This window comes from Daphnia pulicaria, chromosome 8, assembly GCF_021234035.1.
Source record: "Daphnia pulicaria isolate SC F1-1A chromosome 8, SC_F0-13Bv2, whole genome shotgun sequence".
Lineage (NCBI taxonomy): Eukaryota > Metazoa > Arthropoda > Branchiopoda > Diplostraca > Daphniidae > Daphnia > Daphnia pulicaria.
The window spans coordinates 12,714,667-12,728,012 of record NC_060920.1 but is presented as its reverse complement, the minus strand read 5'-3'; the positions used below and the strand labels follow the sequence as shown (position 1 = coordinate 12,728,012).

At 44.7% G+C, this 13,346-nt stretch overlaps 1 protein-coding gene and 1 long non-coding RNA gene across 2 annotated transcripts in view; one reads left to right on the top strand and one right to left on the bottom strand.

Annotated features, from left to right (window-relative positions):
• The window catches only part of LOC124311657, a 25,641-nt gene extending 13,286 nt beyond the window's left edge, over positions 1-12,355 (bottom strand). The window contains exon 1 of the long non-coding RNA XR_006910091.1: positions 12,098-12,355. This is a non-coding gene — a long non-coding RNA (uncharacterized LOC124311657). The remainder of the gene's footprint in view (positions 1-12,097) is intronic.
• Positions 1,098-13,346, top strand: LOC124311378 (Kv channel-interacting protein 1-like). The gene is made up of 11 exons (XM_046775851.1): positions 1,098-1,230; positions 1,542-2,085; positions 7,285-7,365; positions 7,476-7,522; positions 8,279-8,348; positions 8,475-8,545; positions 10,780-10,838; positions 10,965-11,059; positions 11,890-12,020; positions 12,964-13,026; positions 13,106-13,346. The coding sequence occupies exons 2-11, from the start codon at positions 2,031-2,033 to the stop codon at positions 13,151-13,153; spliced, it is 720 nt and encodes a 239-aa protein (XP_046631807.1). The 5' UTR covers positions 1,098-1,230; positions 1,542-2,030; the 3' UTR covers positions 13,154-13,346.

Here is a 13,346-nt window from a genome sequence, read left to right as displayed (position 1 = left end):
AAGCACTCCATGACATACGATAAATCCGTCTGTCTGTCGTATACTGTACGTCGAATGATATTATTAAGGATCATCATCAGCCGAGTTATTTACTTTTCGGAAGCATTCCGGCGCCCCGCGGAACCCGAAACGATTCCAAACACGACGACGACGTTCCAATTCCAATTCCCCTCTCTAATCTCGTGATATGTTAGGATCTCTCCAAATCACGGACGCATCTTGTCCCCTTACCATTTTGGCTGTCATCATTTTTACACAAAATGCCAACGACCTACGCCATCTGTCGACAGACGATTCAATCACGACGCGCAACTTGGCCCGTTTTGAAAAAAAGAAAACATAGCACCTAAGACCCTTGTATACACATCACTCAGGCGTTATTATTATTGGGATACATTCCGCTGGCCCACGTCAGGTCGGTCAATTGCTTGTGGAAATCGGGGGAAAAAAAAAAAAGTGAAAATTCCAGACGTGCCAAAAAAATTGTTTTGGTTTATTCCAATCGTAAACTACGCCCAAACAATTTATTTTGGCTTGTTAATTACCTTCGCCCCCCCCCCCCCGGCTAACAAATGTAGTGCGCAAGGACTTGCAATTGGCGTCTCCCATTTTCCACACTGAGAAACCCAAAAGGAGAAAAGAAGATAAAAGATAAAGTATAAAGTAGCGAGTCAACGTGAAATTATTCGAGGGCGCGCGCGCGTGGTCCGCCCCCATAAGCGAATAACCAATTTCCCACACGTCACGCGAGAAGAGCTATATAGACGCTCCGATATTATATAGACTGTGTGCTGCTGGTGTACGCGATTTTTTAAGTGTCTGTGTGTGTATGTGCGTTGTTGGCTCGACGCCGGGCGTCTGCGTTAAACAGTGTCGCCTCTGTGTGTGTGTACACACACACACACGCACACACATACACACGGAGAAGTGAGCAGAAAGAGGAGACTTGGCCAAATGGATCGGGATGAAAGAGCTTCTCCTGTATGGTGGGATCCTACTTCCTCCCGACTACTCTTGTATACGGAGTAGGAGTAGGAGGAGGAGGTGGGTGGGTGGATGGGAGGGTTGAATTCAGCCAGCCATGAAGGCGCGGAAGGAGCGAAAGAGAAAAAGTGGGAGACGACGATGACGACGGTGAGGCTCTTCATTCGCCTTCCGCACCGTGTCGAGACCGCCGGCTCCCGTCGTACGCTCCCGACATCTCAACGACCCAATAACAACGCGGCGCTGGTAAGTCAATAACTAAGCGATGCGCATCTTGTTAATCAATCCAATCATTCCTCCTAATTGACCGGCCCCATTTTCTCAAAACATTTGATCATTTCCGCGAATCAAACGGGGGCCGGTGGGGGAACAAAAAAATCAAAAACAAAAAAAAAAACAAATATTTTTGCACGAACAAACGGACCCGATAACCCTCAATCTATAATGTGTGCCCATGTCTACACAATCTATCGTTTGCATGTCGAGAAAGATCCGTCGCTGGGCTCTTTTTTTGGTTGTTGTTGTTGCTTTGTTTTATTGGTTATTTCGTTTTGTAGGAACAAGCCGCACGCACATAACGGGACCCGAGGAAATCAAGCCCTTCGATCTCCTGTCCAAGGGTGGAGAGTGTGTGTGTGTGTGTGTGTGTGTGTTTGTGCGCGCGTGGTGTTTGTTGGTGGAAGAGGAGAACTATAGCTGTCAATTGCAACTGCACATCGATTGAGTGAGAACAGCCGGACGACACGCAACAACACAAAAAAGAAGAAGGGGGGGGGGGGGAAACACACACACAACTCTCTCCTCTTTGCCTATACGCGAAAACAAAAACACAAGAAGAAGAAGAAGAAGAAGAAACAAATAGGAAGAGACGACATTGTGAGAAGAATTGCCGCCTCCAGTAAGGCTCCCGCTCGGCCAAGTATACACCCAAAAAGAAGCGGATATACATAACGCAGCAGCGGAGGGAAAGCGGAGGGAAACGAACGAAGAAGGAAGAAGAAGAATAAGGAAAATAAAAGGACGAAATCATTGAGCGATCAGAGAAAATGGCAAAGTATTTGAGACGCAGTTTCCGGCGAAAGAAGGAGGTCCGTTTTATGGGTAAGTCCATTTTTACAACGAAACAAAATTTCGCTTTTCTATTGAATCTGTGTACACAGTAGAGCCCGTTGGATCTAGAGTAGCTCGGGAGAAAAAGAAATCGATTCTCAATTTCATCACTTGGCCCCCCCCCCCACTCCCTTTCATCCGCATATCAAAGTCATCGGCCCCGATGGACTGTCAATTTAACAGGCCAAATAAGTCGCGTGCAAACACGCTAAAAATATGCGGGTCCTACAATTCTAGAAAGGAAAAAAGAAATACGATTACATCGGAAATAAATCCCAGCGAAACAACTCTGTGTGTGTGTGTGTCCCGCAGGGAGAATGCGGGAGTAGCTCAGTAATTCGATATGTAACTTTGACGGAATCCCGAATGTCCATATCCGTACACATCTCTCCCCGCAAAAGTTTTGGAACTACTACTACTCTACACACATTCAAATAGTAATAACAAGTTGAGAGTTGAGCTTAGTGGCCGCAGTATATTGTTCTCCGTGCGGTCATCACGCGTTCAGACTGGCAACATCTATAGAAGCAACTTTATCGGGCGATGTTATTACCGTAACAGGATTTTACATCCATGCAAATGCCAGCGCAGTTTGCCGTTTTTCCTGGTGGTCATTTCCCCGGGCCGTCTTTGCCCAGGGTTCGTGTTCGCCCAGGGGATATCTACTACGACGTCGCGCACACACAGTCTATACGTGGGCGCTGTGAAGCTTTCAAACTCGACTGCTGTCTGCCGGTCCGGTCTGTGTGTACGCTTGTAGTTTCAAAAGTTGAGCGGAGCCATCGAGGCGAGAAAAGGAAATTGGGCGACCAGCGGTAGATCTCCCAGCGTCGGTCGGAAGTCGGAGAAGTGGCGCTAAAGGTATAGTGGCACTGCTATAGACGTCGATAGGAAAGAGCAGCAGCAGCAGCAGCGCACTTTCGGCCACGGCTCATTATTGAGATTCATCCAAGCGTCGATGAAACGACTCGCATTAGAAGCTCGGCTTCGCTGCTGATTGCAACCGTAAAAGGCGTACAATCATCGACGTCGTGTTTGCCAAGGTTGATTGAAAAGCTTCACTGACAGGTCGACGACGCAGAAATATCCAAAGTTTTTCCCCGGCTCAAACGTGCCACTTGCCCCATCAACTTGCCAATTCAACCGGGAAAATCAAGGACCGTCAAGTCACGACTCCCCTTTCCAGCACTTTACCTGAGACTATTATTTTTTGTTCAAACAGGAATTCCCGTTGAGTTTCAGCCAAAGTCTGAAATGTGGCCAAAAAACAAGATCATCAATCGTGGCCTGCAATTCAGTCAGTCGGCCTGTACAGATAAACGAAATGCATAATGTAACAGTTACAGGAATCGACTTCCTCTGGCCCAAGTGACTGATGACACAAACAGTCGGATGTGCCAACGGCAGCAAAGTGACGAAATGCCGAGTGGCGATATTATACAGTCGGGCAGGACAATGGCGCGCAACACGCACCAGAGAGCAGAGAGAACGAATCTGCTCTACATGTCGTCGTCTAGTATTGACTGACTCTGTTTCTCTTTTTTTTCGGCTGTGACCCTTTTTTTTTGTCTATTGATATTGACTCGCGTAATTCCCTCCTCGGCTGCTCCCGCACGCACTCGGCGGGAAAGTAGGCGTCAGTGTTTATAGGGGAAAATTCGGCCGAGATCAAAGCAAATAGAACGTAGCCAAACTACCAATGGACACATTTGAATGTGCAGTATAAGCGTCGTGCACGTATATGACATTCAATTCAAATGCCACCCAAAGAGGTGAAACACTTCAAAGAACACAGAATGATGCTGCCAGGAATTCAAGAGGATCACGTTCTTATCCCCCCCAAAGAAAAGAAGCATAAGCGAACCGTGCGACCAATTTTGCGCCAAAAGATGACATAGTCAGTACATGTCCAAAAGAAGAAGAAGAAGAAAAGAGAATCTTCTATACGGTTGAAATACATCAAAAAGGGAATTTTAGAAGCTAAATGGCGTGCGGTTTACTACTCGCTATGCTACAATGTCTGGCCGAGCATTTGCTGCGCATTACACGGTAAATAAAGGTCATTCTCTCTCTTTCTCTCTGACTCTGCAGGGGAGCCGGATGCTTTGCGCCTGTGGACGCTAACGAATCAGATCCTTATTCAATCTCCCCTCTGAATGCTGTGGGTTGGTCATATCGTAGCCCGCAATCCAATTCCCCGTAGTTGTCTGTATCTTATACACTAGACATGGTTCCTGAGCAGAGGATAGGTAGGGCGGATCTAAAATCTTGATCAATCCTGCTCCCATTCTCTTTTTCCTACTTTTTTTTCGACTCGAAAATCCTTTGCCGATGCTGGAGTGAGCAGAACGAGAGAGAAAGAGAGAGAGATGAGACTCACGTTTGTCCGAGATATAAATCAATCCCCAAGTTGAAAGATCTGCTCTATCTCACCCACCCGCCAAAGTCGAGCCCCGTTGATTATAGTTCATCGTACACCAGAAAGAAAAAGAAAAAGAAAAACGGGTCCAGCAGCGAAGGGTCTTGCTCCTCTTCCCAGCACACATATCTCTTCATCCCAGCCGGGAAACCGGCACTGAAGGGCAACGGATCGATGTGTACAAAGCACGAGTATATATGTGTGTACATGGGATAGAGAAAAACGAGTCTTTCAATATTTACAACACCAGATGGATAGGCAAGTTAGGCAACCGACGGTTAAGCCAGAAGAGTAGTATTGAATACCTTGTTAGTACAATCTATCCATCTAAACACGAAGGGGGGTGCCGGGCCCAGAACCGCCTCTGTTTCTTTTGCCCGGCTTGATTCCTTCTCTTTTGACACCGTGTATGACCACTCCGAATGTCTCTTTCTATCTATGCGCTACAGCCTTATTAAAAGAATTGGTGGGGGGTGACTATACACGTATAAGGAAAGAGTCAACAAAGCCAATCATTGTAATGGAAAGACCAAACAACAACCACGCCCAGGGTTCTGGTTTGGCTTCTTTTTCTTTCTCCATCGTCCGGGGGTCTCTTTCATCACGTAATACGACACGGAAAGCTTCAACAACCTAATAACTTGGGCGTGTAATATCCCAACCTAAATATTTCCTCGATAAAAAAAAAAAAACGAAAGAAACAAAAAATGAGCGTCCGGGACGGCGTTAAAGAAAAATCGGACGCGTTAGAAAATGATCATAAAAAAGTTGCTTTGCTCGAGAGTTTCCCAAACTTCACATCTTCCCCCCCAAAAAATAATTCACGCACGCAGAGTACATAGAAAAAAAAGGGGGGACCAGACCCCATAATCGATAGGAGACGTCTATGAAAAGAGTCGATATAAAAATATTTAAAAAAAAAAAAGTGAGCGAAGATCAATCCCGCGCTAGTTTCGACTGAAACTTTGCCATTTTCATTCCGTGTCACGGAGTAGAAGGAAAGTTGACGATCACACAGTCAAAAGAAAAGTCCTCTTTCGTCAGCCAGTCGATATATATTGTTGCCCTTACCATAAAAGCTCGTCGAAGGGAGAATTGTAAATGGCATATCCATCATTAAAAGCCCCAGCATCCATCGCAAACACACACACACGCAGCTAGACGAGAGCAACGCGATCCCCTTGGCCCCGGCCGCGACTTTTCTGGCCAACATCGTCATTGATGATTTATGCCCCGCCATCCAACGTTAATACTATCCTGAATATATACTATTAACTCACGAGTAGCAACAGAAAAAGAATCAAAATATATTAAGGATGGAAGGGAAAGAGAGGAAAAGAAAAAAAAAAGACAGTTTTCACGACAGGCATTCGCGCAGAAACTGGTGAGGGGGAATCGTGGAGGAGAAGAGAGTGAATCATCCACACACACACACACAAGTCAATTATCCGCGTTCTCATCGCAACGTTATAAATAATAATCACTCGAGTGGCTCAAAGAAGAAGAAGACGACCCGTCTAATGTATTTGGCACACCGGGAAAGCCATTCGTGACCTTCTTTTTCCTTGCACGCCAATAAAACTAGAACTCTCTAAATGATGATGATGCACCACCATAGGGGTAGCAAAAAGATGGGCATTTACAACTTTTTTCTTTTTTTTAGTCGAAGAAGATTGTACACAGCAACAATGCCGGCGTAATCTAAGACTCTATCCGCTGAATTGGCGACACAGGGAAAAACGTTTTGGCTTCACGCCGAGACTTGTAGCGTATCGTGAAAAAGAAAAAGGGCCTAATAGACTAACGACTTTTTTTTTTTTTTAAGAGGCCGAAAGAAGTTCAAACAGTTTGTCCTGCCCCGTCATTAATCACGACTTTTCAGTCCCTCTGGTCTATCTCCCGCGGTATTAGAATACACAACCCCAAAGGTATTTAGACTCTCTCGTCCGCAACGAGCGGATTCCCGGGTCTTAAATTGCGTTTGGGTAACAAGTTTTTAAGACTAGGCCGAGAAAAACGAATCCCTTTTGATAAATCTCCTTATGTAATAATAACATGACAATGCACAACAACAAGCGAAGATTGGCCTTATACATAAAGAGAGCCACACGCACTAGCGATGCATCCCGGACAACGCCTGCCGGCTTAAACCTGCCCGAACACGTATAAAGTGCACACACACAACGTTACGGATATATTATATTTATAGTATATACTATCTTCGCTTTTGATCTCTTGAACCTTTCGGCTCACATCGAGTCCGTGTGCTTCTCTCCTTTGTATACACACACACACATACAGCGCCTCGTAACCTGGGGAAATTGAAAAAGGCGGGCTCTGACGTTCCCCCCACCTCCTTTCCTGCGCTACATACACACACGACGTCAATGTCGACGCCATCGATCGCCGATTTGACTGTTGATATATATATAGACGAGTATACGTATACAGAGAGAGAAGTGAGGGATGAAGGAAGACCGGAATACAAGCTCAGCATCTCGGCTTTCATCGTCATAATAATAATATTACTCTTCTGCGGTCTTGTCCTCCATAATATTGTGTGCACATACACACAAAAATGAAATCATATTCTTTTCTGTCGATTTTCCTCTTTTGCACCTGCGTATCGAGTTACCGGGGGCAGGCACACACATACACCAACTCCTATACTTATCTCTTTGCCAAAGGAAATAAGCTGTATTTTTACCTTTTTGGTTTTTCTTTTCTTTTTGGGTTTGGCGTGTGCGGAAAATTGGCTGCGGGATCGACAGGAAGCGCCGAACAAGAGGACGGAGACAGTCCGACGCCGCGTTACCGACCTGACGGCATCGACGCCCTTTGCAAAGCCACCGGTTTGTAAAAAAAACAGAAAAAAAAGAAAAGACCAACTGGGACATCCAATCACGTCAAATTGAATTTTTATTTTTCTCTCTTTCCATCCAATGGGTTTGGGTGCCAACAGGATTTAGCCGCAAGGAACTTCAACTGATGTACCGCAGTTTTAAACAGGTAAATCACGAAGCCCGACAGCCACTTTTTTTTTTTTTTTTTTTTTACTTTACTTTCACGGCCGACCTCAATTCCCCTGGCGTCGATTTTGCATGGCTTTTCTCATCTGAGAGGGGGGCAATTCTATTTTCATCGAAAATCTGATCAAAATGGTTTCCCGATCGATGGGAACTCGTTCCAGAAGCCCAGCCGGAGGCTTTTCTATCATCTGGGCTGCTCCTGGCTCCCGGCTGCCGACTCCACTTACACAAAACCTGAGCGATAGCAATCGGTTAAAGACGTCACGATCCTACTGCACACAAGTGCTATGCTGTGCTGCAAACGAAGAATGAAGAAAGTCGTTTCCTTTTTTCCCCTTTGCATTTTATAACTCTGGAAACTAAGAAGAAAAACTGCGTAAAAATACATTTGATGCTGAAGAGCTCCAGCCTGGAAAGAATTGCCCACTACTACCGAGAACTCGACAACAACAACAACAACAACCACATTAGCAGCCGACCCCCTTTAGAATTTGACCAGCAGCACCGTCGTTTCCAGGATCTTTCCGCCCGCTGAGTGTTTGTTTGCTCAGCCGACAGTAAATGATTGAGTCATTTGAAGGTCTGCGTTGACGCGGGAGAGCCCCGTTTGAACTCTTTACCACTTTTCACGACTCTCTTTTGTCTTGTGCCATTTTTCCTCGACTCGAATGTTTTCTAAACATAAAAACGGAGAAAAAAGTTATTTCTGTAGCGCTTCTTTTTAACGTATCCGCAGGAATGTCCATCTGGTACGGTGAACGAGGCCACATTCAAGCGCATCTACACCCACTTTTTCCCGTACGGAGGTAAACAAAAAAACTAACTAAACTAAATTAAACTAACTACTCTTTTCAAACGCAATGGCGCCACAATGTGTCAACTGAATTTGTCTTCTTTCCCTAATTCTTTGTCAAAATATTCAAATTGTACAGACGTTTCTCCGTATGCGCATTGCGTCTTCCGGGCGTTCGACATTCGCCACAATGGCGTCATCAACTTTGAGGTAAGGTACTACATTTACAGGTTGTGCAAGCCAAATCCCACTGCTTCCGATTCTCTATACTGCACGTTGAAAAAAGGGGGCCGAGCGGATCGACGGAAAAACAAGGGCGGCGCTTTCCTCAAAGAAATTCCAGTCGTTAAGAAAAATAAAAATGTCCAAAGTTGTTGCAATGATTTCCCGTAAAAAAACTACCCCCTCCACCTTGAAAAAAACCCAAAACAGCTAACCACAGCATGGCAATCGATCATTAAGTTTGATCCCTTCCCATTTGGTCGCATCGTTGAATTTTGGGACGAGGATCGACCCCGTCGTTTATGTTTCCCCCCCCCCAAGAGAAAAAAACAAAAAAACGAGACAAGAATTTCAAATTCGCCCGGCCTGGTCCAAATGTCAATAAGCCTTTGACGGGCCGGATGAAAAGCGCCTCAATGGCCTGTGTGTTTCGACTCGTTAAAAAAGGAAGGAAACTGGAACAAGGAATAGGCCAAAAAGGGGAGACCAGCTTCATCAGACTTCACATTCGCTTCGATTGCTCGACACATTCGACGAGAGACGACTACTTTGTGTACATTTGACACAAGAACAACCTCACCCCGTTGACATTTCCGTTCTTAAACAAGAAAGGCCATCCCCCCGCCAGAGTTCGTTAATGAGTCGCTCCTCCCTCTTTTTGCTAGCCATGTCGTGCAACTCTTTGCCTTTTCGATTCCCCATTTAGCTGGAGAGACGAAACGGAGCGGAAAGCGCATTGAAAACATTTCATCCGACTTTTGAGCCACGAATAGCAGCAGCAGCAGCACTCCATTATTTCGTCGCCGTCCAAAGTATTATGAATAAATAAAATGCCACCAGGATTATTATCATCGCGTACGGACGTTTACGGAAGTGCGCGTTTTCGAGAGAGGAGTGGGGATGGCCATGTTCACCCAATTAGAGCTTAGCATCGGTCTGTCCGTCGGAATTAATCCCGAAACAACAAACACAAACAACACAGCCAAGTAGTAGAGGAGATGGGGGGGCAACATCAACAAGAAAACGGGGAGATGATGACAACAAGAAGAGTAAAGATCTCCCCCCGCTATCTCTGCCCGGATGCTGGGAATCCAGCAGCGCTCCGTTTTCACGCTCTCTTATCGCTGGCTGCGTAGATAGAGACTGGCTTTCTCTTCTTGTCAGAGCGGATCAATATGACTCGTGGAACGCCACTCGCCTAACACGACGACCGCCTTCCTCCCGTACGAACCATCAACAGTATCCTCGCCCATGAAGAAGACGAGACGCGATGGGTGCGCTCTGCCGTGTAAAGGGGAAAGAAATGGGGGGGGATAGAAAAACGAATAAAGATGGCGACTGTCAAGATCCAACCCACAGCCGAAATCTTTGGTGGGGGAATGAAAAAGGGTCGTGCAACAGCACAGCGCCCAGGGATCATTCGATTCCGGGTATATCCGCCGGAATTGTTTGGACCATCGGTTAAACTCCGGCTCATGAAACAAACATCCAATCAAACCGTTCTTTTAGCCCCCTCCCCAATACGTGCTCCACATACACACACACACAGACACTTTAATGATGTAATAACTTGCGTGTGTATTCCAGTCTATAGTTTAGCCGGCCCAAACTTACTGAGCATAGTTTCTGTCGCAAAGTCTTTGATACATTTACAACTTTGACGGCCATTGCGTAATTGCAACTCTCCCATTAGTAATAGGAAAACGCAGTTGTAGCAAACTACACATTCCCAAAAGTTCACTGGGAAGGGGGGGGGGGGGTCAATGAATATTTTAAGAATAAAAACTAATTTGACACCCAACTGCGCCTATAACCAACAGCTGATCCCGGTAGCCGCCCTGCCGGTCGGTTGGTTCAAAACTTTGCTAACCGATTGTCGTCAATCCTTTTTCTATTCAAAATGGGACGACCATCTTTAAGCCAAAACGAACGGGGAATTAAAGCGATAAAAAGAAGATTGAGCAGAGAAAAGAGCACGAAGAGTGACAGTTTCTTGGCCCGTCTGGCAACTCTCAAATCCTTGAGCATGCGACTTTGATGTGGCAGCAGCTGCACACGCCATCGTTAACCTTAAAAACCTTTATCTTTCCCGGGAATGTCGGATTATATGGGCGGGAGACGAGCAGGGCTAGCAAAAGACAAACAACGTCATTTTGGCTAACATCAAATTTTCTTGTTTTGTTGTTTCTCCTTTTTATTTTAACGAATATTTTTGAACGCAGGATTTAGTGCTGGGAGTGTCGGCGCTGTCACGTGGATCGGTGCCGGACAAATTACGATGGTAAATGGACCGCGTGATATCTGTGACTCTGCGGGTGGTTGATTGGGTTCCACTTAACCCAACGCACTGCAAGAAACTGTATAAAACAAAAATATTTCTTGTCCTTTTTTTTTTGCTGATGGCCAGGGTTTTCACGCTGTACGACGCCGATGGCGACGGGGTCATCAGCCGGAGTGAATTGCGGGACGTCGTCATGGCCATCCATCGACTAAGTCCTCACGGTAAAATCAATGACAAAGATTCCATTCGTATCCGCGGAGAAGGAAAGAAAGAGAAAGAAAAGTCCCTGGGATTGTGAGCCCTCGGAGCTAGTCTATATACTAATAGTCTTAGTAGTGCAAACGTTAAAAGATATTCGCACGGTGGGTGAGAGACGCCTTCCCGGAGGCAAGTCACGTTACATAGGAAAGAGCTACTGTCGACAGAGGAGATTGCTACTACGTGGGCTGTGTCAGGGGACCAACGCACACACACACAACATAATCACACACTGACAGTAGGCCGGGAAGAGACGCAAGTCTCTGGTTCGGTCTATTCCCCACACTATCACACGATTTCGAATGGACAGACTCGGTCCCGTTGTTCTTCTCTTCTTCTTCTTTAAAATCAAAAAAAGATGAGAGCAGCGAAATAGAAAAAGAATTGGGAAAACATCAACAGGATATCTATGCAGCAATATGGGATTGGATGAATTCCAAACAGACGGGCGACGGATTGATCGGGTTGTTCAATCGTCTCGAATAAAAATGAATGTATAAAATATGTCGATTTCTTGTTTCTGGTTGCCACTAATAACAGCGAAAAGAAAGAAAACAAAAACGTCAGTTTTTCAATCACGGTTGGAATGAAGCCCATCATAAATATAAACGCCGTTGGCATTCGCTATCGATCGATCCTTGGCGGGAAATATGAGACGAGGGATTTTCCTTTTTTGTTTTGATAGAATTCTCCCTCATTTTCCGATACCAGCATAATATACCGAATCTATTCATCATGGCAACATTTGATTAATATGAATGTGTCTCCCCTCTTCCTCTTTCTTTCACCAAAGGCAATCTACTTTCGAGTAAAACGATTCCTGACATGATGCCAAGTCCATCGACCACCAATTCGGCAGCTGCAATGGCCGAACGCAGAAATCACGAAATGTTTGCAGAACGACACGCAGATCGCATATTTCAGGTATGGATGATCAGACTTTTCAATTCTATTCCTTTTCGTACAACAATACACACGAGTTTTATAAAATGGTGACTTACTACTTTTGGTGGTGATCACATTGATTCTGCTCCATCTTGCATGTGGCCATGGGTAATTCTAGTTGATTTTTGAAATATTTAGTTCACTGGGTTTGTGGATTCAGTTTCTTTGATATCAGTTCTGTCTCTTTGACACGTGGAATGGAACATTAAAGTCAAGTTTTAATGAGAAAAGTAACAACTCATGTGGCCATGAAGCCCATGATGTGACACTGAAATGACCACTTGGTCGAGTTTAATGTTGATTCTGATTCGAAAAGGAAGACAACAGCGTTGCACGTTCATTTTAATTTCAATCTAATCCTCTTGACGCACACAGTTGCAATTTTTTTCTGTTTTAATTGAAGAAAGTAGCAAAGACATAACCAACCAATTTTATCTTAATGCATGAATAATCAGCAGTGTGTGCATATCGTAGTAGGAGTATGTTATCCAGAAACGTCGTGTTTTGATGCCTCAGCCTCTTTGGGCAAGCAATTAAATTCGTCTGCTCGACTGGATTTGTTTATTATTAACGCTTGGCTCAACAAGATTTGAATTTTGAATCAGCCTTGCCCTTTAAGGCCTTTATGTACTTAAAAAAAAAACGAACAGAAATAGAAGCTGCAAGAAAAAAAAAACAAGTTCAAAGATTCTTATTGATCAAAGGAATTTACTCGTCTATGCTTGAACGAACAACAGAAATGAACTTTTGTTTCGTTGTTCCAAATGGGAAAGAATCCTTGCACTCAAACGCAGCCGAGTTTTAATTGTAGCCATAGGCTTTGTTCCTTTGCCTCGTTTTACTTTGTGGGTTATTAAAATACAAAAATGTAGGCAAAACTATTGAAAATAACGATGGTGATTTTTTATTTTCGTGACGACAGAAACTCGATCTCAATTGCGACGGCCAGGTTACTTGGGACGAATTCCTGGAAACGTGCACCAAGGTAACGATTTTGACTCACTCTATAGGTGCTGTTCAAGTGGTTAATTAAATTTGATGTATACGGGTTTTCTGCGTGACAGGACGAAACAATCGCCAACACAATGGCGAACATGGACGTCACCCTTTGAAGGATTTCCTTCACCCTCGGAAAAGTGAAAAGGAAACAATTCTATCCCGTCAGTGTTGTTCCTTATGTAATTTTTGCCCGGATTTTTCCGTAGCTTTGATTTCGTTCGTGTAGAAATTATATTTCAATTTTACTCCGAGATATTTCGAAGCGTGTTGTTTTTCTATCAATTCATTAGATGACTTTATATAATA

What these genes read in the sequence shown, in the direction of transcription:
- LOC124311378 (XM_046775851.1), top strand. Translation starts at nt 2,031, where the DNA reads ATGGCAAAGTATTTGAGACGCAGTTTCCGGCGAAAGAAGGAGGTCCGT. An exon ending in ACGCAGATCGCATATTTCAG is followed by an intron (nt 12,021 to 12,963) that starts GTATGGATGATC and finishes TCGTGACGACAG; the next exon opens with AAACTCGATCTCAATTGCGA. An exon ending in TCCTGGAAACGTGCACCAAG is followed by an intron (nt 13,027 to 13,105) that starts GTAACGATTTTG and finishes TCTGCGTGACAG; the next exon opens with GACGAAACAATCGCCAACAC.